The sequence below is a fragment of the Lampris incognitus genome, chromosome 6, assembly GCF_029633865.1.
Source record: "Lampris incognitus isolate fLamInc1 chromosome 6, fLamInc1.hap2, whole genome shotgun sequence".
In the NCBI taxonomy this organism is placed as follows: Eukaryota; Metazoa; Chordata; class Actinopteri; order Lampriformes; family Lampridae; genus Lampris; species Lampris incognitus.
The window spans coordinates 64,262,083-64,289,527 of record NC_079216.1 but is presented as its reverse complement, the minus strand read 5'-3'; the positions used below and the strand labels follow the sequence as shown (position 1 = coordinate 64,289,527).

Below are 27,445 nucleotides of genomic sequence, written 5' to 3'. Positions count from 1 at the left end.
GAATGTACGTGTGTAAGTACATTGCAGTGAGGCAGCGCTCCAGTCATGATGTCCTCGGCATTCAGCTCCAGTGTTCGGACCGTCTGTCCCGTACGGGCATGCTTAGCTTTGACCGCAAACTTTGTGATGAGGCCGTTGATGCGGCGCGGCAGGAACCATGTCACCACAACAAAGGTGTGGTTCTGAGCAAATGCTGTCAGGTTGGTTACCAGGCCTGGGGCTGCAGGAGTGCAAACACACACACACAACTTTGTTACTTCTGAGCAGGTTGCATCAGGGGGTGTAATGATGTGTGTGAATGTGCACAGTTGTGTTGTTGGTGTTGGATACCCACGGGCCTCGGCGGTCTTGATGTACAAAGATTTGCTGAATGCTCCGACACCAACTAAAGTCTCTGCTGCTACCTAGAGAGAGAGAGAGAGAGAGAGCAATAGAGAGAGCGACAGAGAAAGAGAGACAGCAATAGAGAGAGATAGCAATAGATGGAGAGAGAGTGATAGAGATCGCGAGATAGATAGATAGGTAGAGAGCAATAGAGAGACAGTAAGAGAGATAGCAACAGATAGAGAGAGAGTGATAGAGATAGCGAAAGATAGATAGATAGATAGATAGATAGATAGATAGATAGAGAGCAACAGAGAGAGAGAGCGAGCGAGAAAGATAGCAATAGAGAGAGAGAGTGATAGAGATAGCGATAGATAGGTAGAGAGAGAGAGAGCGATAGAGGGAGAGAGAGAGATGGGTATTATTATGATTAATTCATGGGCATGTCAGAAAGGCAGTCACCAGACCTAGGTTAAGTGTTTATCTCTCGTAGTGATCAGGACTGTAACAATACATGGTTAGATCCATGTCCCAAAACAACAGCACACATTCTGGAGGCTGGTGGCAAGCCACATGGTCAAACATCTTAGAGAGAGAAAAAATCATATTGAATTCCAAATAACATCTACATTTAAAAGATATAGAGAGCCAAAAGTCAGGGAGAGACCCTTCAGTTGACTGGTTAGCGCAGTCGCCCATGGTCCGGGATACCCAGGTTTGATTTCCCGCTGCGGCGGATTCCCGGCTGCTCCCTGAATTCGCTACATTGGTACCCAGTACCACTGTGGCACTGACGAAGACAGGAGGTGGAGCTGGAGGTGGCAGAGTTGAAGATAATAAGATTTTCACTGGGAGTGACCAAGAAGGACAGGATTAGGAACGAGTATATTAGAAGGACAGCTCAGGCTGGACGGTTTGGAGACAAAGCAAGAGAGGCAAGATTGAGATGGTTTGGACATGTGTGGAGGAGAGGTGCTGGGTATATTGGGAGAAGGATGCTGAATATGGAGCTGCCAGGGGAGAGGAAAAGAGGAAGGCCAAAGAGGAGGTTTACGGATGTGGTGAGGGAGGACATGCAGGTGGCTGGTGTGACAGAGGAAGACGCGGAAGACTGGAAGAGATGTATTTAAGTGAATTTAAATGAGATTGGCTTTTGTATGATTTAGATGGCTCATTCACTGACAGGTCAGATCTAGTAACATGCACATGTGCACACACACACACAGATGTATACGCAGGTACATGCATACCTATATAGTAGGTATATGCAAGATGTGTGTGCAGGTATAACCAACCTGTGCATGTCTTGCACACAGGGAGTATCTCTGAGGGTCATCGTGGGTTAATGAATTCTGAAAACTAATGAGTGTCAGCACATTCAAGCCCTAAGACAACAGACAGTGGAAAGAGCCTGGGGCTATCCATAGATCTATTTACCCGATCAATAATTCAACCCGGATAAATTATTCAACCAGATCAAGAGAAAAGAGTCTCGTCTCACGGGATCAGCTTTGCCCGGACACACACACAAACACACACACATTTTTTATACACTTCTCACAACGGCTCATTTTTCGTGGGAATTTGTGGTTGGTATAATCTAACTTGTTAGATGGTTTCTAGAGAAATAATAAGATGGTTTAGTGAATGGTACTGCTTGAGAGTGGGTCCGGTGGGTTTATGACGACACTGCATGATGTCCTCTGTGGAAACCATTGTGCAGCCGTCTTTTGTTTGAAATGGGCCACTGTATGGATGCTTGGCCCCGAGTATGGCACAAGAGGTTCTGGTATCACATCCTGTGTGCTGGTTATATAAGCATATATGGTAACACTTTCTATAAAGCTTGCATCTATAACACCCTATAAGCATCTATAACGCCCTGTACGTGTGGCTATAAGTCATTGTAAGATTCATTATAACCATGCATACGCCCTCACAACACCTCATAACCACCTTTATGATACATTGTCAATTTAAAACAGATTTATGCAGTATAAATATGTAATCATTAGCCTGTTTATCTGTCAAATGTCATAATGCATCATAGCCAAATTGTTTTGCTGAAGTTTTGTAGATGCATAATGAGACTTCAGTGCTATTTCACAGTCTTCAGCCACAGCTGTTAGTCATTGTAATACACATTATAGAAAAGTATGGGCGTTATAGATGCTTATAGGGCGTTATAGATGCAAGCTTCATAGAAAGTGTTACCGACTATATTTGTGGCTGTGTATGTGTACAAGTCTGTATCTGTCTATTTGTGCACACAACTGTGTGTGTTCATGTGTATTTGCACTGTATGAATGTGTGTGTGTGTCTGTATACTGATGAATGTATTGGCTGTATTGTGTGTGTGTGTGTGTGTGTGTGTGTGTGTGTGTGTGTGTGTGTGTGTGTTACCTGGATGTTGTAGGTGGAGCCTGGGGTGAAGTTATTCAGCAGGGTCTCTGGTATGTCGAGGTACTTGGTGACTTGTGTGAAGGCAGGGTCAGGGTACGGACACACCTCCTTGTACCTGGGAGAATAAATCACATCGTATAAATCACATATCCACTTGTTTTCAACAGAGCCCCTGGTACACCAAGTTCACCTCTAGTACACCAATCTCTCCCAAGACAGTCATTCAGTGGTTGATGTTGGAAATGTAAGAGCAGAGCAGGCTGAGAGAATGCGTGTCTGTGTGAGTGTGAGAGAGTTTGTGTACATGTGTGTGGAGGACAGGAAGGCACTTTGCATAATACGTTTTGTGTCTGCCTAGCTTCTGGTCCAAAGTCTTTTTTTTATTTTTATTTTCCCCCCACTTTTTCTCCCAGTTGTATCCGGCCAATTACCCCACTCTTCCGAGCCATCCCGGTCGCTGCTCCACCCCCTCTGCTGATCCAGGGAGGGCTGCACACTACCACATGCCTCCACTGATACAAGTGGAGTTGCCAGCCGCTTCTTTTCACCTGACAGTGAGGAGTTTCGCCTGGGGGACGTAGCGCGTGCGAGGATCACGCTATTCCCCCCGGTTCTCCCTCCCTCCCGAACAGGCGCCCCAACCGACCACAGGAGGCGCCAGTGCAGCGACCAGGACACATACCCACATCCAGCTCTCCACCCGCAGACACGGCCAATTGTGTCTGGAGGGACGCCCAACCAAGCCGGAGGTAACATGGGGATTCGAACTGGTGATCCCCGTGCCGGTAGACAACGGAATAGACCGCTACACCACCCGGACGCCCCCTAAAGCCATATTTTATGCACTTGCCTGCCTGCAGTTCCTTTAACTACCAAACCAAGCACTACCTGATGACGTATCCAAGAATCGAGGTGGCATCAGCAGGTTGGGTCCACGAGAGGAGGATACCGTTAGAGCCCACCCGCTCCCCCTCCAGACCTAAGGGCGGACCAGGGACTAGAAGACAGCAGCGTGCATGAGAGAAGGAGAGCAGGAAGGAGGAGAGGGGAAGGGATGAGATGATGTGAGGGACAACGATGGGAACAGGAGAGAGGAAGGGAGGAGAGGAGCAAGGGAGCGATGCGGGGTGAGAGATGGGGAAGAGACAGGAGGTAGGGGGATAGGGTAGAAAAGGTGATTGGAAGACAACAGAGGACAGAAAAAGACAGAAAAGGGGAAGAGAAGAGAGGAAAGGAGAGGAGAGCTGTTGAATCCCAGCTAGCAGAACAGTTGATTTAATCCCATTACTTTTGTATTGCATGGTGTAAATTATTTAAACAAGGGCTCCTGTCCATCTCTTTTTCCCATCTTGCCAGTCACTTGTTACTACACACCAGTCATTTGTTACTACACACCAGTCACTTGTTACTACACACAACGAAACACATCACTAATTCAGTGTAATCTTTAAGAATAAAGACATTTATATAAGCATTCAGTTGCACTGCACAGAGCCATGAAGCCATCAAGAGAACAGTGTTGTTGTCTGTAGTGGACTGATCCCCATCCCTAGTCGGGGTGTGTGTGTGTGTGTTTGAGACCGAGCCGTGATGAATAAGGGCTCACACAGCAGTGGCATTTCAGTGACATTCACTGCAGAGCCATTCATCCTGCGCTTCAAAAGCCCAGGCTACTGTTACCTCAGAGGAATTAAACAGGTAAGAGACATGACAGACACACACACACACACACACACACACGCACACACACACACACACACACACACGTGCACGCCATCCACACAAACACATGGGCACGCCTTACTAAAAGGTATTAAAAGGTATTAGTACAGCAGTTGCGTGTGTGTTACAGATACTGAATTAAACAGCAGAGGGCACCAGAGAACACATCAGTACTGATGGACTACAACGATGCCCTTGAATGCACAGCTTTACTGTACAGTGTTAAAAGGAGAAGTAGGTGTTGTGTATAATTGCAGCTCTTATGTTTGTGCGTGTGTGTGTGTGTTGTGTATCTGTAGGTCTCACCTGTCTCGTTGATGTTGACTATACGGCTGACTGGTGGGCTGATGTTGGAGGAGGAGGCTGCAGTGACTGTGACGGTGAACTGTGTTCCTGGAGTCACGCTGACCACATCAGCCTGGGTGACACACACACACACACAAAGAGAAACACACACACACACACACACACAGAAAGAGAAACAAACATACCCACACACACACACCATTATATCCCAGTTGTGGCATTATATCATAATCAGAATATTTTGTTCATTGCTGAGGGGAGACTGGATAAAAAGGGAACACTACGGGTAATACTATAGAAATGACAGGCAGTACTATAGAAATGACAGGTAATATTATAGCAATGACAGATAACACTATAGCAATACTATAGAAATGACGGGCAGTACTATAGAAATGACAGGTAATAGTATAGAAATACTTTAGAAATGACAGACAATACTATAGAAATGACAGGTAATACTATAGAAACAAAGCCCTTTACATTACCCAGCAATGCCCTCAGCTTGCACTGTAGGCATTCCCTTCAAACCAGACCTCAGATCCTAGCCACACAAAAACCAGACCTCAGATCCTAGCCCCACAAAAACCAGACCTCAGATCCTAGCCACACAAAAACCAGACCTCAGTCTTAGCCACACAAAAACCAGACCTCAGCCCTAGCCACACAAAAACCAGACCTCAGTCCTAGCCACACAAAAACCAGACCTCAGCCCAAGCCACACAAAAGAATCTAAAACAAAACCTTCCTTCATGAAAAAGCCACTTGAACATTTCTGCTGGACGCACTCGCAAAGTTTTAGTGTGCACGTTTACATTTTTCAGGTTATGATGCATCCTGCACTGTATCCTGCAAAATGATCACAGTTATACATCCAACTTGCTGTGCATCTTATCTGATGGCACCTCCACCTACTTACATATGAAATATAAGAGACTGCACCTCCACCTACTTGCATATAAAATATGAGACTGCACCTCCACCTACCTACATATGAAATATAAGAGCCTGCACCTCCACCTACCTAGATATGAAATATAAGAGACTGCACCTCCACCTACCTAGATATGAAATATAAGAGACTGCACCCCCACCTACCTACATATGAAATATAAGAGACTGCACCTCCACCTACCTACATATGAAATATAAGAGACTGGCCTGGTGACTGGATGGATGGATGGTTGTATACCTGTGCATATAGACCTGTTTATTTTCTGAGTGTACAGGTACGCCTGTTCTAAGTCCAGAGCTCTTACCTGTGACTGTGTCTGTCCCAAGCAGAGCATGAGGAGCAGGGTGGGGGAGAGGGCCATGCTGGATGATGGCGGGGTTAGCTCTAGTTAGAGACAGCAGCTCGGAGTCACATAGGCCTTCCCAGTAGAGGTGCATCCGGTGTTAGTACATATAGGTTAGCGGGCGTCTACAGATCAATCCAGTGAGAGGAACCACAGTGAGTCCGGAGCCCGGAGGTGGGCCTAGCTAGTTCACAAGGTCAGTCGTTTAGGCAGTGGCGGCTTGTCCCAGGCTTGATGTAGTCCAAATATTAGTGTTTAGCCAATGAGGGTCACAGAATGGCAGGGTACTGGGTCCTGTCTTTAGCAAAAGGCTAACTCTTCTCCTCTAGTCTACCCCTCTCCTCTCTCTCTCTCTCTCTCTCTCTCTAGGGAGAGCTGCTTAAGCAAATGAATGATTCAGGGTTGAGCTCATGAGGCCTGCCTAATAAATAATGAGATCCATTACTCAACTGCGTGCTGTATGAGTGTGTGTGCGCGTGCACACCACGCGCTGTGTGTAAAGTTACATTTGGGGGGTATCTGACACCTGGCAGCCTGGAAGAGCCAGTATGGGGTGGGATTTTTGTAAAACGGGAGGAGATGTCTTTTGTGAGCATGTGTGTGTGTGTGTGTGTGTGTGTGTGTGTGTGTGCGTATGCCCAGGGTCATAACTCAGCTAGAAATGTAAGTTTCTACAGTAGCGGATCACCTCCCTCCTCTGCTCCTGATAATACCTCACTGATGGTATGTGTGAACGGGAACGCTACTGAAGCAGAGTCCTCCATAAACTGCACATGATGAATCCCTCTGGGGACGCAGGGGACACACCGTCACTGTCAGAGTCTTGCTTTTTGTTGGAATCCCCCCTCCAATTGTACCCGGCTAATTACCCCACTCTTCCGAGCCGTCCCGGTCTCTGCTCCACCCCCTCTGCCGATCCGGGAAGGGCTGCAGACTACCACACGCCTCCTCCGATACATGTGGAGTCGCCAGCCGCTTCTTTTCACCTGACAGTGAGGAGTTTCGCCAGGGGGACGTAGCGTGTGGGAGGATCACGCTATCCCCGCCCCCCAAATAGGCGCCCCGACCGACCAGATGGGGCACTAGTGCCGCGACCAGGACACACACCCACCAGCCAACTGTGTCTGTAGGGACGCCCGACCAAGCCGTTTTGAAACGGTGCCGTGATGATGAAGCTAAAACTGCACGGCTACTGAAAGTGTGCGTTTAACATGGACGACCGAGTTTAAGGCCTACATGTGTGTTTACCTGAACGTATCCATCACGCACCGGGCGCACGGTGACTTTCCCCTGGCTAGGCTGCAGGTTCACCTGGTACTGATCCACACACCCTTCTGGCTGCTCCCAGCGTAGCGAGAATGCACGTGCAGACACATTCGCTACACGCAATCCTCGTACACGGGTCGGCACTCATAAAGGACACGAGGGAGGAGGAGAGAAAAGTGGTGGAAGAGAGGGAGAGGTGGAGAAAGTTTCTATATGTAATATGACAAAGAGGAAATCAGGGCAAGATGATGGGGGTGTTGACCGCACTGGCACCTGTGTGCTGTTCTTTACCTGTAGTTACAGTCAGAGAGGCGGCGTCTCCGGCCTCCAGTCCTCTCACTCTCTCGGCACTGACGTTGTAGCTGCAGCCCCCCAGCAGCCCGGTGGCCACACAGATCCGCTCCTCCTTAGGCACGGTGAGTACGTATGTGTCAGAGGCATTGGCCACAATGACCCTGTGGAAATCAAACTGGCCAAACGCGCTGTCCCAGCTCACAGTGACGGAGGAAGAGTTAATGCTGACAAGACGGAGGGCGCATATTCCTGCCGGGCCTGTCAACACCATCACACACAGTTTTGAGACACAGTTAAGCCATTTTTTTATATCAATGGCTATCTGAAATAACTTCATGAGGAAATGTACTGATTATGCAAGTTCCTAAGATCCCCCCCCCCCCCCCCCGTTCCTCCCCAATTTTGTATCCGGCCAATTACCCGACTCTTCCGAGCCATCTCGGCTGCTGCTCCACCACCTCTGCCGATCCGGGGAGGGCTGCAGGCTACATGCCTCCTCCGATACATGTGGAGTCACCAGCCGCTTCTTTTCACCTGACAGTGAGGAGTTTCCCCAGGGAGACGTAGCGCGTGGGAGGATCACACTATTCCCCCTCTCCCCCCCGAACAGGTGCCCCGACTGACCAGAGGAGGCGCCAGTGCAGCAACCAGGACACATACCCACATCCGGCTTTCCCACCCGTAGACACGGCCTGTAGGGATGCCCAACCAAGCCGGAGGTAACACGGGGATTTGAACCGGCGATCCCGGTGTTGGTAGGCAACGGAATAGCCCGCTACACTACCCGGATGCCCCCAAAATGATAGGTTTTATGATAAGGTGGTGTCTTTGGGTGTGGCAAAGGCCTATGTGTGTACGGGTGCTGACGTGTTTGTGTGTGTATCTGTGTGTGTGTGTGTGTGTCAGTGTCTTACGTGTGCTGAACTCTCTGTGGACTGCTTGGCTAGTGTCTTCGCCCAGCATGCTAAGGATGTAGATACCATAGTCAGATCCTGGTATCAGCTCCTTGATCTCATAACTGGTACCCTGGACAAGGATCTCACGCCAAGATCTCGTGTCCACTAATGACAGACCATACGCCAGCTGAGGAGAACAGGCAAGTACTCATCATGCATTAGTGACCCAATCTTCACGCCAAAATCACAACTCCAACTCTTCAGATGTCAGAAAAAAATAAAAATAAAGCAATAAAATCTGCATTGTATACACTGTAAATCTGAAAACATGTCTTTTTTTCACCATGAGTGTGGGTTTCCGTGTGTGTGCATGCAGAGCGCTAGGTCATTCTCCCTGGCCGTGGCTCAAAGGAGGTCATGCATCTTTTAAGGGTCGGTAACTGAAGCTGTGGTGTGCGTTGCTAGGCAACTAACAGGTGAGTGTGTTCAGTCCACAGGTGAGTGTGGAATCTGACCCACATGGCCTGCTTCCTCTAAGAGAGAAACCATTATAAGTGGTGTGTGTGTGTGTGTGTGTGTGTGTGTGTGACAAACACCACAAAAAGACATTCCATTAGTATGGCTGCCCTGTAGTTACTTAGGTGAACACATGGTATAATATAAAATAGCAGTTTAATTGATGTTAGCAGTACTGACAAACTGTTAGCTATGCTACTGATGGAGAAAACAGATGCACGAGTCCCAAAAGTACTTTGTATCCTTTGGCCTGTCCAGGTGGGGGTCTCCAGCTGACAAACACAGAGGTCACAACCTGCTCGGCAAGTACCACTTCCTGAGGTGCCTCTGGGACTGGACATAAACACAAGTCCTCATGTGACACAGTGTTCTGATTACAATGTGAAGTGATATTATTTTCATACTTAAAATGCTCTCTCTGATCCAGTAGGGGGCGATACAAAAGGGAGTAGAGTACTGAGATGTACACTGTGATGACCTTCCCCACAGTGATGATATTCTATTGTAAATCCCCCCCCCCCCCGTTTTTCTCCTAAATTGTACCCGGCCAATTACCCCACTCTTCCAAGCCGTCCCAGTCGCTGCTCCGCCCCCTCTGCCGATCCGGGGAGGGCTGCAGATTACCACATGCCTCCTCTGATACACATGGAGTCACCAGCCACTTCTTTTCACCTGGCAGTGAGGAGTTTTGCCAGGGGAACGTAGCGCGTGGGAGGATCACGCTATTCCCCCCCAGTCCCGAACAGGCGCCTTGACCAACCAGAGGAGGCACTAGTGCAGCGACCAGGACACATACCCACATCCAGCTTCCCACCCGCAGACACGGCCAATTGTGTCTGTAGGGACGCCCGACCAAGCCGGAGGTAACACAGGGATTCAAACCGGCAATCCCCATGTTGGTAGGCAACAAAATAGACTGCCACGCTACCCGGACGCCCTTGTAAATTGTTTTTAATAACATTGTATTACATAGGCAACATTACCATTACAAAGCATCATTAGCAGGAAAACGCGTTTCCTCTTTGGCTGGACTTTTCAATATAAACGCAACACCTACATACTGCATGAAAAATGTGTTCAAATTTAACATTTCTAAAAGCATTAATCAACATCCTTATCCTCAACCAGACAAAATGACTGAACTTTTTCAGAAAGGAAATAATAGCACTAAAGAAACATGCATATTCATGTTTATGGATTAGCTTTGACCCTTAACCTCTCCTGCAAATTTACTAAAGCAAAATGAATTTTAGATAGTGAGACATAATATTATTCTATTTTGTCTCTGTCATTTTCATCCATCCATCCATCCATTCATTACCCGAACCGCTTATCCTGCTCTCAGGGTCGCGGGTATGCTGGAGCCTATCCCAGCAGTCATTGGGTGGCAGGGGGGGAGACACCCTGGACAGGCCGCCAGTCCATCACAGGGCCGACACACACACACATTCACACCTGTGGACAATTTAGTACGGCCGATTCACCTGACCTACATGTCTTTGGATTACGTGAGGAAAACCGGAGCACCCGGAGGAAACCCACGCAGACATGGGGAGAACATACAAACGCCACACAGAGGACAACCCCCAAGGTTGGACTACCCCGGGGCTCGAACCCAGGACCTTTTTGCTGTGAGGCGACCGTGCTAACCCCTGCGCCACCGTGCCGCCCTTCAACCATACAAATACACAAATCCCTGTAGGCAAACTTGCATAGGCCTGTATTTTGGTTGTGTACATGATGTGTGCTGTCAGGAGTGATTTGCGACAGAAGGGTACCAGCAAGAGTTAAAGGGAAAGTTTACAAGATGGTTGTGAGACCAGCTATGTTATATGGTTTGGAGACAGTGGCACTGACGAAAAGACAGGAGGCGGAGCTGGAGGTGGCAGAGTTGAAGATGATAAGATTTTCACTGGGAGTAACGAAGGACAGGATTAGGAACGATTATATTAGAGGGACCGCTCAGGTTGGACGGTTTGGAGACAAAGCAAGAGAGGCAAGATTGAGATGGCGTGGACATGTGTGGAGGAGAGATGCTGAGTATATTGGGAGAAGGATGCTGAATATGGAGCTGCCAGGGAAGAGGAGAAGAGGAAGGCCAAAGAGGAGGTTTATGGATGTGGTGAGGGAAGACATGCAGGTGGCTGGTGTGACAGAGGAAGACGCAGAAGACAGGAAGAAATGGAAACGGATGATCCGCTGTGGCGACCCCTAACGGGAGCAGCCGAAAGTAGTAGTAGTAGACATGATGTGTGCTGATCTCTCTTACTCACTGGTATTGAGGGTCAAGGTCGCAGGCTTACTCTTCTTATCTTCACTGGCACTGATCATTTCAATTGTGTACTGACTTCCAGGAACGAGGCCTTTAAATGTGTGGGATCTGTGAACACATCCATCTCATTCCACCAGCTTTTGTAAACACATATAAGTAATGTGTATCGTGAGACAGTATCACTTCATGATCAGTGCCGTGTAAAAACACAGCACTGATCTTTGATCCTGTGGCTACAGTGTCGTAGGACTGTAACAGTCTCGGTAACGAGACACAATGGCTACGGTTTCAATAAAAATGCTAAATATAGCTTTATCATAGCTGATCAACAAGAATGGTTATGGCTGCCGGGGCATCCGGGCAGCGTAGCGGTCTATTCCATTGCCTACCAGCACGGGGATCGGCAGTTCAAATCCCCATGTTACCTCTGGCTTGGTCGGGCGTCCCTACAAACACAATTGGCCGTGTCTGGGAGTGGGAAGCCGGATGTGGGAATGTGTCCTGGTCGCTGCACTAGCGCCTCCTGTGGTCGGTCGGGGCGCCTGTTCGGGGGGGAGGGGGAAACTGGGGGAAATAGCATGATCCTCCCACACGCTACATCCCCCTGGAGAAACTCTGTTAGGTGAAAAGAAGCGGCTGGCGACTCCACATGTATCGGAGGAGGCATGCAATAGTCTGCAGCCCTCCCCGGATCAGCAGAGGGGGTGGAGCAGCGACTGGGACGGCTCGGAGAGTGGGGTAATTGGCCAAATGCAATTGGGGAGAAAAAAAAGGGGGGGAGATTATGGCTGGATGATGTAAATAAGACCAACCTGGGCTCTGCGGGAGAGCGGTTCACCTGCTGAGTAGAGGTCTTGTTTCTAATGGACAGGGTGAGTCCACTGAAGAACCCCCTCCCCACTGTCCAGCTGATGGCTACTGACGATGTTGTTTTATTGAGAACTGACAACTCCCCTGGACTAGGTGCTGACACACAGAAAAGATCACAGATCGCACCTAAAGGAGAAAAGAGGAGGTGTGTGTATGTGCAGTTTTGTGCATTATGTGTGTGTCTACCTGCAGTGACATTGAGAGTGACAGGCGAACTGTCTGTGAAGGACTCTTTCTCTGTTCGTACTGCAAAGTGATAGAGTTTGCCTGGTGTCAGAGGGGAAAACACTGCCCTGGGACCGAACACCTTCTGCACCTGTAGCACAGCAAGCACACGAAAGAGAAATAAGTTATTAACTCCACGGGGAATGGTGACATACTGGTGTCAGAAATGGGATGGCCACATGCGCCCAGAGGCGTGAGGGAGCTGATATGCTGAAGCGTGGGGACACGCTTAGCCGAAGGAGGGGGGTAGTGTAACAACCACGAATGACTACTCGCTAGCCCTTGGTTAACAGGTTGGACCCTTTAGTCAACTGGTTAACGTAGTCGCCTGTGGTGCGGGAGACCTGGGTTCGCGTCCTGGCTGCGTTGCTTCCCATCTGCCCCCTGATTTCGCCACATTCGTGTCCTCTGACAGAGGAAGGGACCCATCTGAACTTATGTAGGGTAGAGGGTAATGAATGTACTCCTATAACACGGGAGATAACCATGCTATAGAAATGTAAATGGTTGGTGGCTGAGCAGTGAGTAGACCCTTTAGAGCAGTCAAGATGGAACTTGCATGCCTTACTCTATAGCACTTGGATGGCCATGGCAAAATTCCCATTTATTTCTTCCATTTTTTTATCGTTAGTCTGGCAATTTGACCTCAACTGGTCTGCTTCTCTAACTTGAGCTGTCATACTAAAAATGTTATCCATTCATCCATCCATTTTCCAAGCCAATTATCCTAATTAGGGTCACGGGATATTGGAGCCTATCCCAGCAGTCATAGGGTGCAAGGCGGGGAAACACCCTGGACAGGTTGCCAGTCCATCTCAGGGCACATTCACACCTAGGGACAATTTAGTAAGTCCAATTCACCTGACCTACTTGTCTTTGGATTGTGGGAGGAAACCAGAGCACCCGGAGGAAACCCACGCAGACATGGGGAGAACATGCAAACTCCACACAGAGGACGACCTGGGATGACCCCCAAAGTTGGACAACCCCGGGGTTCGAACCCAGGACCTTCTTGCTGTGAGGCAACAGCGCTAACCACTGGGCCACTGTGACGCCCACTAAAAATGTTATTACTATTATTATTCATGTTTTTAACCTAATTTTTTACTTACCATGAGTGATTGGCTGCAGTCGAAGCAGATGGCCTCATAGTTGTGTGCCTGTCCTGGTGCTGGAGCCCAAAGCAACTCCACAGATGAATCTGTCACCACACCCTCCCTCACACTGGTTGGAGGGGCCAGACCTACAATTAAAAACCATGGCATACATCATATCTTATGGTTATTCTCAAAATAAACATAAAGAAGGTTCTAATTAGTCTTGGTTTATGGAAAATTAAAGCCTCATGCCAAGATGCCTATCTATTCTAATGATATAGAACTGTGGACCATCATAATCCTCCAGTTATTCATGTGGCTTACATGCACATGCACGTGGGTGTGGGGGTACGTGCACGAGCCTACTAAGAAAGTGCAACTCACTGGTTCTAATGGGGTGGGTGTAGTATGGGGGTCCTGTCTGCCCTCGGCTGGTGCTGTACACCTTGAGTTGGTACTCAGATCCCGGACTCAGGTTGCTGAGAGTGAGTGTATGAGTGCCCGCGGGGAGAGAGTGCCACTCGCACACATCCTCGCACACTTCCTCACACGCTTCCTCACACGCTTCCTCACACACTCCCCGACACGCACACACCTTCACTCCGTCGACAATGCCTAGATGTGGCCGCTGGATGAAGAGCAAAGCAGAGTTTGTGCCAACGGAGAGAGGGACTGCTAACTTTACTGCCCATGGATCTGCAGACAGACATGCATAAAGATGGAGAGGGCATAAGGGGCAAGTTTTTTTGTTTTGTTTTTTTAAATGACAAACATTGGCTTCAGTGAGGCCATTTTCCAGTTTCTCCTACCTGTGGTAAAAACAACACTGGACTCTTGACTCTTGTCTTCACCCCTCACCGAGACCACTCCTACCTTGTAGGTCTGACCTGGAGTGAGCATACTCAGAACAATGCACACAGATTTATTGCCCCAGAGTGCACTTGGGCTGGATTCATTAATCCATAATGTAGTTGGGTAGGGGTGGTTGAGAGGGCGGGGTGTGACATAATAACCATCTGGACGATCATCAGATGGGTTGTTCCAGCAGGCTGTTAGGTTTCTCGCCTTGCTCCGCACCACCAGACCACTCGGGGCACTCACTGCTACAAGACACACAAAACACAAGTCCATGCATATCCCAGTGTCACATGTCACCAAAGCATCAATACAGGACGCACAGGAAATTTGACGGCGGGTACTAAGATTTACCAATGTACTTAACCTCTCCCCAATTGTACCTGGCCAATTACCCCACTCTTCTGAGCTGTCCCAGTCGCTGCTCCACCCCCTCTGCCGACCCGGGGAGGTCTGCAGAGTACCACATGCCTCCTCTGATACACGTGGAGTCACCAGCTGCGTCTTTTCAGCTGACAGTGAAGAGTTTCACCAGGGGGACGCAGCGCGTGGGAGGATCACGCTATTCCCCCCAGTTCCCCCGCCCCCCTGAACAGGCACCCTGACCGACCAGAGGAGGCGCTAGTGCAGCAACCAGGACACATACCCACATCCGGCTTCCCACCCGCAGACACAGCCAGTTGTGTCTGTAGGGACGCCTGGCCAAACTGGAGGTAACATCGGGATTTGAATCGGCAATCCCCCTGTTGGTAGACAATGGAATAGACTGCCATGCTACCCAGATGCCCCCTATGCCCAAAATTTAACCACCTGTACATCATATCAGGCCAAACCATCATAGGAGAGAAATGGCTGGTGCCAGGTAAAAAAGCTCTAGGTGCCCAAAAGTACTGTAGGAGGTTCACCGTTGGAAACACCACACCCAGTATGTCTCATTACAGACACGGAAGTGTACCTTGCACGTACTATATCGACACTTTAGCAAACGAGTCAATACACAATGCCATGGGATGAGAATGCGTTGCAATGATATGGCATTTGCAAGTATGTAGTGTTGTTTTGTTTTCCAGACAGGTGGGGTTTTTACAGGCAGATAATATCAGATAAATTGTCACGCCAGAAAAATGGCAGCGGTGCTTGTCTTAATTTTCCGCCTTGCATTACATTTTCTTAACCCTAAATAACCCTAAAGCCCACCATCCCAGTCCTCAAGGTGTATTAAGAAGTTGCAAGAATGCTCTGAATAGGAAACAGTGGCATGTGGAAAGTATGCAGAGGTGCTTTGTGGGTCACTGTTCTAACTGCTGGAGGTACACCTTGGGACTTTTAGTCCAAAAATGTTTTTACAAATAGAAATAATAAACACATGGTGCTTACTTATAGACATACTGTATGTGTTTGTGCAACCATTTCTGTATTACCTGTTTGTACAGTCAGAGATGCTTGTCCACAGCTCTCGATTCCTTGCTCGGTGACTGTGTGAACTTGAATCCTGTACTGTCTGTATGACTCCAGCCCTACAACCACAGCGGTGTACGCCTGCAGTCCATCAGTCTCGGGTGACCTGGAGATGTTTGCCACCCCGGCGAGCCTCTCCTGGCCTGAAGAAATGTCCATACAGCGTAGCACAACGCTCCACGCAGTGAAACCCGGGGGGCCTGAGAGTAGCAAGTGAATAATGATCTCACCGGCCGTAACGGACTCAATAGTGATGTTCTGTGGAGGAAGAGGCCCTGTGAGATAGAGGAAGTAAAATAATAAATAAATGATATTCATTAGAGCAATACGAAGGTCATTGTGTATGTCTTTGTGTATGTCTGTGGCCGAGTGTCAATAGACTCACTTGTGTATGCAGTACATGTTTGTCCCAGGCTCCAGGAGGAGCCAGTTGAGTGGGAGGCTCGAAGGGAGAAAGAGTAGACCCTTCCTGGGGACAGACCTGCCACAGTCACCCCCCTGGAGGAGAGGGAGACCGGGATGCGCATCATTCTAGCAACCCTGCTGGGCAAATGTGTCACCTCTCCGGCCTCATCAACTTGACCGCTCTTCCTGCGGCCACCCTCATCTCGTGGACTGGACTTCTCCTCAACCTCCTCTCGGTACTGGAGGAAGATCTCGAGGCGGGAACGGTCAAATGAGTTCAACAGCGACAGGTCACTCCAGGAAAGCTCCACCTCCTGTTCTGTCACCTGCACCAGGACAAAGGAGAACAAGGCAGGGACTAAAGGAACTGTAGCAGAGACAGAGAGAGAGAGAGAGAGAGAGAGAGAGAGAGAGAGAGAGAGAGAGAGAGAGAGAGAGGCATTAGAAGAGTTTCAGAAGAGATGCTCACAAAATATATGGGTTTTGTTTGGCTACTAAAGATGTACTGAATAAGATGTTTAATCTGAAATTGCCAAATTAAGGGCCAGGGGTTGCAATGAGAGAACAAAATGGTAGTGAAGAAACAACAGGTTAGTCTTTACAAACTGCACAGTTCTGCATCGTTCTTTGAAGGTGTATAAAATGTGGAGCATAATAGCTGCTCTGGTGTGGCTTTATAAACGTTTGTTGCACGGGTTATTTACTCTGGTACTGGCAGATGGAGGGTAAGGGGATGTTGCAGAAGAAAGGCGTGAGAAAGTGTCCAGGTCCAGTGACATTCTTCTGAAGAGCAAAACAGTCTGTTTCATTGGCTGGCAAATATGATGTCACAGAGTTGGTCAAGTTGTAGGCCGAGCCATCAGACCAGTGAGGCTGGCCTTCCACCTGTGGAGTGAGAGAGGATGCAGGCATTTGTATTAACACTAGAGCCCTGCATGGGCCAAAAACTCCAGCTCTAGCCCAGCCCCAGCCCGACAAAGTCTGCAATTTTCCAGCATGGGCCTGACCTTATACCGACACCAAAATCACTTTAAGTTCTCTCTGACACGTGCTCTCTGTGATGCACGCAAACACACATACATGGTCAACTGTCACTTGTAGTGCATGTGTACATGCGTATGTATAATATCTATTATCCATCCATCCATTTTTCAAGCCACTTATCCCAATTGAGGTCATGGGATGCTGGAGCCTATCCCAGCAGTCATTGGGCGGCAGATGGGGAAACACCCTGGACAGGTTGCCAGTCCATCACAGGGCCGACACACACACATTCATACCTAGGGACAATTTAGTATGGCTGATTCACCTGACCTACATGTCTTTAGTATGGCTGAATCACCTGACCTACAAGTCTTTAGTATGGCTGAATCACCTGACCTACAAGTCTTTGGATTATGGGAGGAAACCGGAGCACCCGGAGGAAACCCACGCAGACACGGGGAGAACATGCAAACTCCACACAGAGGACAACCCGGGACGACCCCCAAGGTTGGACTACCCCAGGGTCGGAACCCAGGACCTTCTTGCTGTGAGGCAGGCAACCGCGCTAACCACTGCGCCACCGTGTCGTCCACACACACACACACACACACACACACACACACACATATATATATATATATAATAGTATATATATATAGGAAGTTAAACGAGCCTGAGTTCGACCTGAGCCCAATCTATAAAAAAATAAATAAAATTGCCCGAGCCCGGCCCGAATCGATTCAGCGTGTTGGGACCCGATGGGTTTGCAGACCTCTAATTCTCAGACACACACACACACACACACACACACACACACGTAGTAAACAGTCTGCAGATATTAATTAAGTCAACACACTTGCCTCAGGAGTGATCGCTGACTTGGTGCTTTTCTTGTTTTGAATGTAAACTTCAGTTCAAGCGCCTAACATCCAAAACAAAGCCCACTGGCGCTAAGCCCCCCCCCCCGCAGAGTTAACACAGTTCCACGGGCATCAGGAGACAAATTCAGGTTACTCTAGAGTTAGACAAGGGTTCAAAACACCTCACTCCTCTGTACCTATGTACTAACATACTTTGCCAACATTTACAGAAATCAAGAAAATCCTCCATCCATCCAGCCATTACCCAAACCGCTTATCCTAATTAGGGTCACTTGATGCTGGAGCCTATCCCAGTAGTCACTGGGCGGCAGGCGGGGAGACACCCTGGACAGGCCACCAGTCCATCACAGGGCCAACAAATTCACACCTAGGGACAATTTAGTACGGCCGATTCATCTGACCTACATGTCTTTGGACTATGGGAGGAAATCGGAGCCCCCGGAGGAAACCCACACAGACACGAGGAGAACATGCAAACTCCACACAGAGGACGACCCGGGACGACCCCCAAGGTTGGACTACCCCGGGGCTTGAACCCAGGACCTTCTTGCTGTGAGGCGACCTAGCTAACTACTGCGCCATTGTGCTGCCTCAAGAAAATAATTTACTAGAAAAATCATGTCCGCTGATTATTGAACAAGTACTGACTTATTAATCCGACCAACAACGCAAAATCCAACTTTGATTTTGAATTGCCTAATGTCTGTAATGTGGGACTGAACCAGATCGTTTCTGGACTACATGACTGATGCCTAAAGGGTAAACCCTTTTGCTTGCACCGCTGGTATAAATTCTGCATCATGTTCAATGACATTTCAGCAATTTTGATGCTTGCTACTACCAGACTTGAACCCGGTCCCTCTGGCTGAATGATGCCCTCTCTACTTATTGTGTCACCCCACTGCCCTGGCCAGAATCATGCTGCTATCACCATCACACAACTTCCCCCTTTGGTGTTCTCTCAAAATCTAGATGCCTCAGAATCTCCTCATTTCTGTACATCATATTTGCTGTACACCATTTCAGTTTTTCATTGTTGGTTTAAGGAACAACAACTGTTGTCGCTCTACCTGCTGATCATTAAGCCCAGTCCACAACAGCAACAGGGTGTTTTGGATAACCAGGTGTGAGGAGATGAAGAGGAGATCTTCTTGGGTTTTCAGGTCAGCCAGGTGACCACCTGACGCCTGGTCCTCGCAGTTGTGCTGGGCGTCATCCCAGGCTAAGCCAGTCCTACTCACAGCGTAGCAGCTTCTCCCATCAGCCAACCAGCCAAAGGGGCACTGGGCTATTAAGAGACAAAAGTGTTATCACCTCACAGTAAGTCAAACTCATTGATGGTCACCTTGTGATGGATGCTGACTCTACAGGTTCAGTCTGTAGGAGGTGTGGAGGTCTGTGTGTATGTGTATCTTCTGGAGTAAAATCTGATATACCCGTTTCCATGCCAATGCTGAGCCTCTGTCTTATGGTCACATCATGTTGCGTTAGGTACGTAGTCACCACAACTTCGGCCTTGAAGCGTGTGCCGGACTGAAGACCTTTCACCGTGTATTGGGACTGCCTCTCTGGGGAGTTTATATGGAAGGTGTGTGTGAGAGATTGTGTATCAGTGTTGTACAGACTCAGTACAGAGAGGCTCTGTCCTCTTTGCAGATTCCACGTGAGGAGAGCAGTGGTGGTTGTACTATCTACACGGAAGGAGGACAGGGAGACCAGGGCTGGACACAAACACATGAGAGGAGAGGAGAACCGAGGTTAGAAGAAGAGAACAGCAATAATCAACATATCAAACTTTAAATCTTAAACCTCCTCATCGATTATGTCATTTTTCCTTGGCATCTTTCACCAAAGTGGTCAGAATTCAAAGGCTTCCCTAGGGTTGGATAATATCAACAAACTCATATATGACTCTTTTTTTTTTCTTAACTGAATTCCTAGATATCAATTATGTAACAATATTTTGCGGATGGCTTTCATAAGATATCTAAACACAAGAGAATTTTAAGAAATGATCATTTGTAATGTGGATATGATGACCAAGTACATCGGTAGAGGAATTGATTATTACTTTCACTCAGATAAAACAATTCAGAAAAAGATCACTTAACTGTAATCCATCTTTTAAGACCAGGGAATGACAACATTTGTTATACCACCTAGTATGATAACCAAAATCCTAGACAATGTCAAGTTTCATATCACAATGTTGATATTAGAAACAAGAAGAAAGCCACTTTATTTTGTCATTGTATTCATACAATGAATGTGTTCTCTGCATTTAACCCTATTGTATAGGAGCAGTGGGCAGCTGCAGCACCTGGGGACCAACTCCGGTTCTTCTTTCCATTGCCTTGCTCAGGGGCACAGGCAGGAGTATTAACCCTAACATGCATGTCTTTTTGATGGCGGGAGGAAACCGGAACACCTGGAGGAAACCCACGCCGACACGGGGAGAACATGCAAACTCCACACAGAAAGGACCTGGGATGGCCTGGGGTTCGAACCCAGGACCCTCTTGCTGTGAGGCAACAGTGCTAACCACTGGGCCACCGTGCCGCCATTTACATATTTCATCTATTTATTACCCAGCTCACCAAGGTGAAAACTCTTTGCCTCCAGAGTGGTGTCATTTCTTTTGGCTTTCAGTGTGATGTTATACCCTGCGGGATCCTCAAACAACCGCGGTGACACCTTGCAGTCAGGAGAGCATGCCGAGTGACTAATATGATCCACCGACACCTGAAGGATGTTAAACAGTTTGTGAGAAATGGCCTGGCAGACTAAATAAAACACACTATACAGCCTTTTCACGAACAAACTAGAGACCGTACCATTCCACTGCAGTGACTGAAAAGGCTCTGTTCTGATCACACGGTTGTCGTTATTTATGACATTAGAGGATATCGTTTTCCAAAAGATCATGTCTGCGCTTCATTCTAAAGCAGCTAACTTATGACTCCTCAAAAGCACATCTAACATGGTTTTGTGCAGATTTTTCTTTTTCTGCGGAACTAGTGCACTGATCTCTGAGGTGATTTTCACACCGAACTGGATCCATCATCACATGCAGCAGAAGGCAGACCTCTGAAAAGAAATGAATCAAACTCTTTTACCTCAGGAAAAAAAAACAACTAAACTAAACATCCTGCTTCTCTGTTTGATTCCCTCAACGGGTGTGCAGCGTTCTGACCATGTGGCTGCTGGCAGTCCTGCAGGTGACTGCGTAATCCTCTGCAACTTGACCGACGGGGAAGCGTCGAAACACAAATTCAGCGTCGACGGGGTCCGACCTCTGCACACAGGTCAACCTGGCCACCTGAGGGGTCACGGGATAACACGGGTGAGGCTAAACTGTATAGACTTGCTGTAGAACCTGATAATGTAATAAATCCCCGATAATGTAATAAAAATCTGCTCTTGAGTCCATTGAAAATGCAATAAAACCTGATAATGTAATAACTTCCTGATAATGTAATAAAGTGCATTTGCATGTCCAACTTTGACCTGTTGGTGGCGCTAGAGCTCTGGAGCTAGAGTTGCCAACACAGTATCACCACTTGAACCCATTAATAGGTGGTCTGCTGTTAAATTATTACAATATTGGGGAATTATTACATTATCAGGACCTGCAAAATGAAGGCTAACCTGATCATGTAATAACCTCCTGTTAATGCAATACTTTATTACATTATCGGTAAAAAGTTTAGTACATTATCGGGAAGTTATTACATTATCAGGTTTTATTGCATTTTCAATGGCCTCAAGTGCATTTTTTATTACATTATCAGGTTCTACACTTGCTAAGGACAGAAAGAACGAGATTTTAAGCTAGCTGTCACACCAGGCCAGTATTGTGATGACTTCACGTGTCTGCGACCACGCCGACAGCAGCCTGAAGTGCTCGGATACAATAGACCAGTGGTTCTCAACCTTTTTGGGGTCCTGGACCCCCTGCGTATTTTTGATCTACCCTGAGGACCCCTCCACCTGATCTTGGGGGAGGGGGGTTGCAATTTGATAGAAACAGTAGAAACTGCATTTTAAATTGCATTATAGCATTTATTCACTCTTTGGGGCAAAAATAAGAGCTTTCAGTTGTAACTTCGATATAGTTAACAAAACAGAATTCTTATGCAGTAACTTTCAGATATATGTAACAAAACAGAATTCTTATGCAGTAACTTTCAGATATATGTAACAAAACAGAATTCTTATGCAGTAACTTTCAGATATATGTAACAAAACAGAATTCTTATGCAGTAACTTTCAGATATATGTAACAAACAGAATAGGTATTCAGTAACTTTCAGATATATGTAACAAAACAGAATATGTATTCAGTAACTGTCAGATATATGTAACAAAACAGAATATGTATTCAGTAACTTTCAGATATATGTAACAAAACAGAATATGTATTCAGTAGCTTTCAGATATATGTAACAAAACAGAATATGTATTCAGTAGCTTTCAGATGTATGTAACAAAACAGAATATGTATTCAGTAACTTTCAGATATATGTAACAAAACAGAATATGTATTCAGTAACTTTCAGATATATGTAACAAAACAGAATATGTATTCAGTAACTTTCAGATATATGTAACAAAACAGAATATGTATTCAGTAACTTTCAGATATATGTAACAAAACAGAATTTTTATGGAGTAACTTTTAACAATGCAAACGGGAGCGAGATCTCTTATTAAAACACAATAATTTCACTTGTGAAACAGATGTAATTAGAGAAAAAAGTCCTGTTACCCTTTATAGTTTAGGTAGATAAAGGTCTCAGTCACATTTGAGTAAAATAATCCTGTTTCTATAAATGTCATAGGATCTTTTTTTTTAAAGATATTTTATTTTCACGTACCCCTTGCAATTACACCACGGACCACTAGGGGTCCGCGGACCCCCGGTTGAGAACCACTGCCATAGAGGGACGCCGGGGGGGGTAAAAGATAAGGCAGATGGACGTATGTATCTGTGTCGGTGCTGACAACACGAACTACAGACGACGGCACCGTTTTTCCTCCGGCACCCTTAACCCCGCGACCCGGAGAGCGGGACAAGCGGTCTGGATAACGGATGGACCTCCTTACCTGACATAAACACGCCAGCCACCACAGCCTCGCCGCTCCGTCCATGGGGAGCAAGGGTCAGCGCCACGGACTTGACCCGGATGCAGAAAACGGGGGAGACGCTGGAAGAAAAGGAAGAAGAAGAAGAAGAGGGCACGAGCGCCGGCTGACTTGGGCGCAATTAAGGGGGACGATCAAATCACCCGGACCAGCTGGACCAAGAACCCGGTAAAACCGGCTCACGACGTGCGATTGAATTCCGACCACCTGCCTCTTTTGTTGTTGTTGTTGTTGTTTTGTTGCGTGGCCGTAAATATAAACTAAGCCGTTTTCCCCCGTCTGCCGGCTGCCGGACGGCGACCCGGAGAGGACGCTCTACTTTTGAATTTAGCGCGCTCCCCCCGAGCGCGACTCCGAGCCGGCGGCTCGAGCGTACGCCTTAAATGTCCCGGCTGTGCGCGTGCGCGCGAACTCGAGAGAGAGAGCGAGCGTCAGCCCGAGTCAGTTGCTGTTGAAGCGCTGTTCTGTTCCAGCCACTTCTGTCTGGTCCTTTTTCCATTTGTTTTAAAAAAATGTTTTGCTTTTTATGTTGTTGTTGTTGTCTTCTTCACCCGCTTTGGCAACTTTGTAATTAACGCAGTCATGCCAATGAAGCGTTATTGAATTGAATTGAGAGAGAGAGAGTGCACGAAAACAGTTCAACCCAATTTGTTCTGGCTGGGTCGCCCTCTCTTTGTTGGGATAAGAGCAGGTCACCATGGCAACCTGGCCACAGCCACTCCACAGCAGGGCAGGAGAGGAGAGATGGGATGTGATGTGGGAAGAAGAGAATACCAAAAGCACAAAATGAGGAGATGAAATACCAGGCTGCTTTAACAGAACACAAACTGCACAATAACTGGTTTTTTCTGCTAACTGCTGACCCCCTTGTAACTCAATTTGGGTGTCTGCCAAATGAGTAAGTGCAATGTGAGTTAAAGCATAATTGTATAAAAGGCGTGTGAAGGGTCAGGGTAGTGTCAAGTGTCCAGATTAAAAAATATATATATTCATTTTTTTGTCCAAGGTAAAGCTTCATGCATGCATGTGCAGAGAAAGGGACCGTGGATTGGAAGTGGGGCTTTGGCACACGTGGAATGTAAAGAATGAAGGGAGAAATGACCGGCAGACAGAGATCCACTGGGGGGGGGGGGGGGGGTCTCTGTTTTTGAGAGATGACTCCCACACAGTTAATAACCTCTGCAAGGTGAAACACAAACACGTCAGCATAAAAGATGCTACATCAGGAGTTTGTGTGTGTGTTAGAAAACAGAAATAAGAGGAGGGTGTGTAAAACAGGCCGCGGGTCATTCGCCACAGCCGGTGACATTCTTCCACAGTAGAAGCTGCCACAGTCATTTTGGAAATCAATGCAGAACAAAGAATGTTACAATTCTCAGACAAGGAAATACGGTGTTGAATATTTTATTAGCCAATCCTATTTAAAAAAAAATACAAATACTGCAAAGAAGAGAATGATTAGCACTGTTTTTTTTTTTACTGATTTAACATCACTAAGAGAAGAAAAGCTATGTCGCTCTTCTAGGAATAACCAAAACACATTATCCATTGTTTAAAGCAACGGAGGATATAAAAAGTGCTGTAACACAAGGATATAAACTGTTCATACATATTAGAGTAGCGGGCTAATGGCGTCCTAGACTCGGTCAAAAGCAGTAGAAAGCCGACTTGTTGGGCACGGCAGCTGTGAAAGCCTAAAATGCGGAAAACTAATTTAAAGTGAATCTCAAAGTTTGCTTGTTAGTTACGACTATGAGCCGGGGTCAGTGCTGCAAAATGTGCCGGAGTAACACACAAAATGGAACATGGCAGTCCTCCACGATGATCAGTGAGTATTGTACAACCCTGATAACCCATGGCCCCTTCCTTACTCCTCTCCTCCTCCAGACGTACAAAACGCTGCTTTCTAATGCCCTCATTCTGTCTGTCTGGACTCTCCCTTCAGTTCCACTGGCACGAGCAGTCCAGCGGCTCTTGGAAGTTGTAGTCCACCAGCGTGGCGTTGCGCGAGCAGTACAGTGTGACTGAGCGAGTCTGTAGTCCGCGCTCCCGGCAGCACTTACAGAACCTGGCGTGGCTGTTGATGTTGAAGTTGAATATTGTGGCAGACGGGCATTTGCCATCACAGGAGTACACCGTTACCTGCACATGACAGTAGGGAGGACAGAAAAAGGGGACCGTTTACAACAGCACAGCATAGTTTACATCTGGAGAGCTTTTACTTTTTTTAATTTTCCATCCCGAGCTGCTTATCCTGCTCTCAGGGTCACGGGGATGCTGGAGCCTATCCCAGCAGTCACTGGGTGACAGGCGGGGAGACACCCTGGACAGGCCGTGACATACATACACACACACACATTCATACCTAGGGGCAATTTAGTACGGCCGATTCACCTGACCTACATGTCTTTGGACTGTGGGAGAACATGCAAACTCCACACAGAGGACGACCCGGGACGACCCCCGAGGTTGGACTACCCCGGGGCTCGAACCCAGGACCTTCTTGCTGTGAGGCGACCGCGCTAACCACTGCGCCACCGTGCCGCCCATCCTCATTATGTTTGCCATTGACCTTATTTTCTTTCCAGTGCACACGGTAAAGGCTGACAGAAAAGAGAGCCGATTAACAGACACTTCATTTATCACAGACGACATCAGCTGTGTCACAGCAGCACCAACCTCGACTGACTCCCCCCCCGCCCCCTCCTGTAAATTAGCTCTTAACTCCTCCCACTCATCACCCTTATTTCCCCTTTATGTCTCTTTCCCCCCTCACCGGTGCATTGCTCCTGCAGTCGTCTTTCCGAATGGTGGTGCGAATGGCCACGCGCTTGCACGTCTTACCGTCCTCTTTGCCTACACGTGTTCACAGAGAGCAGCTTACTCACAGAGTACATCTCAGAAATAACTCCATTCATACAGTACCCTCCACAAGAGCGCTCACAAAAAAAAAACCACAAACACATTCACCCAGCATACCTCGAGACGCCCAAAAACATGACGCACACGTGCACTTACACACACACACACACACACACACACACACACACACACACTTACTTACTTTGATCGTTTGCCACAGAGACCTGTCATTCACACACACTGAAAGGCCTATTGAGCAAGGCTCTTTGTTGCGCAGCAGTAGGGGCTCTCTTTGATTGACAGCTGGGTGACGGGGGGCGCAGTTCTCATGGCAGAGACCTGGCTCTCCTATTGGCTGCTGACCTAAAGTTGACCTTGCTTTTTTTAACCAATCAAAGCGGGACAAAGAGATGCCTTGCGGGACGGGAATGTTTGAGGGCAGTAAGAGGGTGTCTCGACCCAGTTGGCCGGAATCTTCTAAAGGGACCACTGTGCCGCTGTAGTGCGTCTGCCTCACAATTTGATTAAACGACATCGTCTGGTTGAGCCTCTCGTCTTGATTTAACATCCAATATTGGCAGATGCAAACACACTATGTAGTGGAGAATTATGTGAAGTTAAATGTTGCCCAGAATGGTTTTATTGGGTTCACGGGTGAAAACAATGGATAAGCAGGAATGAAGACAGATGGAAAGACACATATACACACAAATACACACACAAACACACAAACACACACACACACACACACACACACACACACAGTGTGTAAACAGTGAAAACAGTGACTAAGTCAATGAATGCTGGATGGATGTGATGAAAGAGTGTAAGTCATGGTGAATGGGAGAGGTGGGAGGTGGTGGTACCTGTGTCACAGTTAGTACTACCAGTGGGGGTTACGGGATTTATGGTAAACGGTAAAACACCCACTCCAGAACCTGGGAGCATCGTCAGCAACGCAGCCGTCCGGTTAAAAGGAACGTCGGGAAAACACACACAAGGTTACGGTTGACTTATAACACACTGGTTTTTCTCTTTACAGGCACACAAAAGGACAGAATCAGCGCAGCCGGCATGCACAGGGATCACGCTTCTTTCCCCCAAGAGGTCACTCCAGGCAGTCAGAGAACACTTTACAGTCATCTCATGTACTACTGAAAAGCAGCTCAGCAGGGCAAAACCCCCTATACCCTGAACCAGTTCACCTCCTCGTTGGGTTAAATGCTCACCATGGAGCGCCCCGATTGGCCAAACTTGCAAGGTCACCGCAAAAGCACGCAAGCGGGCGAGGCTGCAATGCTAAATCCAGAGAGAAAGAACATATCCGTTTTCCATGTTCATTAATGCAGTGAAAGTGTATATTAGA

At 47.5% G+C, this 27,445-nt stretch overlaps 2 protein-coding genes across 2 annotated transcripts in view; both read right to left on the bottom strand.

The window, feature by feature from the left end:
- The window catches only part of ptprq (protein tyrosine phosphatase receptor type Q), a 49,296-nt gene extending 26,073 nt beyond the window's left edge, over window positions 1-23,223 (bottom strand). Inside the window, exons 1-23 of the mRNA XM_056282490.1 lie at window positions 23,179-23,223; window positions 21,266-21,391; window positions 20,670-20,814; window positions 19,509-19,793; window positions 19,143-19,360; window positions 16,912-17,092; window positions 16,188-16,574; window positions 15,766-16,077; window positions 14,299-14,592; window positions 13,874-14,185; window positions 13,505-13,635; window positions 12,354-12,483; window positions 12,110-12,263; window positions 11,299-11,405; window positions 9,261-9,358; window positions 8,528-8,696; window positions 7,611-7,871; window positions 7,302-7,462; window positions 4,756-4,867; window positions 3,616-3,724; window positions 2,728-2,842; window positions 335-404; window positions 21-220 (exon numbers count right to left, since the gene is read on the bottom strand). Of these exons, the coding sequence (XP_056138465.1) occupies window positions 21-220; window positions 335-404; window positions 2,728-2,842; window positions 3,616-3,724; window positions 4,756-4,867; window positions 7,302-7,462; window positions 7,611-7,871; window positions 8,528-8,696; window positions 9,261-9,358; window positions 11,299-11,405; window positions 12,110-12,263; window positions 12,354-12,483; window positions 13,505-13,635; window positions 13,874-14,185; window positions 14,299-14,592; window positions 15,766-16,077; window positions 16,188-16,574; window positions 16,912-17,092; window positions 19,143-19,360; window positions 19,509-19,793; window positions 20,670-20,814; window positions 21,266-21,391; window positions 23,179-23,223 (4,122 nt within the window). The remainder of the gene's footprint in view (window positions 1-20; window positions 221-334; window positions 405-2,727; window positions 2,843-3,615; window positions 3,725-4,755; window positions 4,868-7,301; window positions 7,463-7,610; window positions 7,872-8,527; window positions 8,697-9,260; window positions 9,359-11,298; window positions 11,406-12,109; window positions 12,264-12,353; window positions 12,484-13,504; window positions 13,636-13,873; window positions 14,186-14,298; window positions 14,593-15,765; window positions 16,078-16,187; window positions 16,575-16,911; window positions 17,093-19,142; window positions 19,361-19,508; window positions 19,794-20,669; window positions 20,815-21,265; window positions 21,392-23,178) is intronic.
- Window positions 23,224-25,158: 1,935 nt separating this feature from the next.
- Window positions 25,159-27,445, bottom strand: part of otogl (otogelin-like) — a 40,227-nt gene continuing 37,940 nt past the window's right edge. Inside the window, exons 56-58 of the mRNA XM_056282216.1 lie at window positions 26,946-27,017; window positions 25,994-26,073; window positions 25,159-25,359 (exon numbers count right to left, since the gene is read on the bottom strand). Coding sequence (XP_056138191.1) covers window positions 25,159-25,359; window positions 25,994-26,073; window positions 26,946-27,017 — 353 coding nt within the window. The remainder of the gene's footprint in view (window positions 25,360-25,993; window positions 26,074-26,945; window positions 27,018-27,445) is intronic.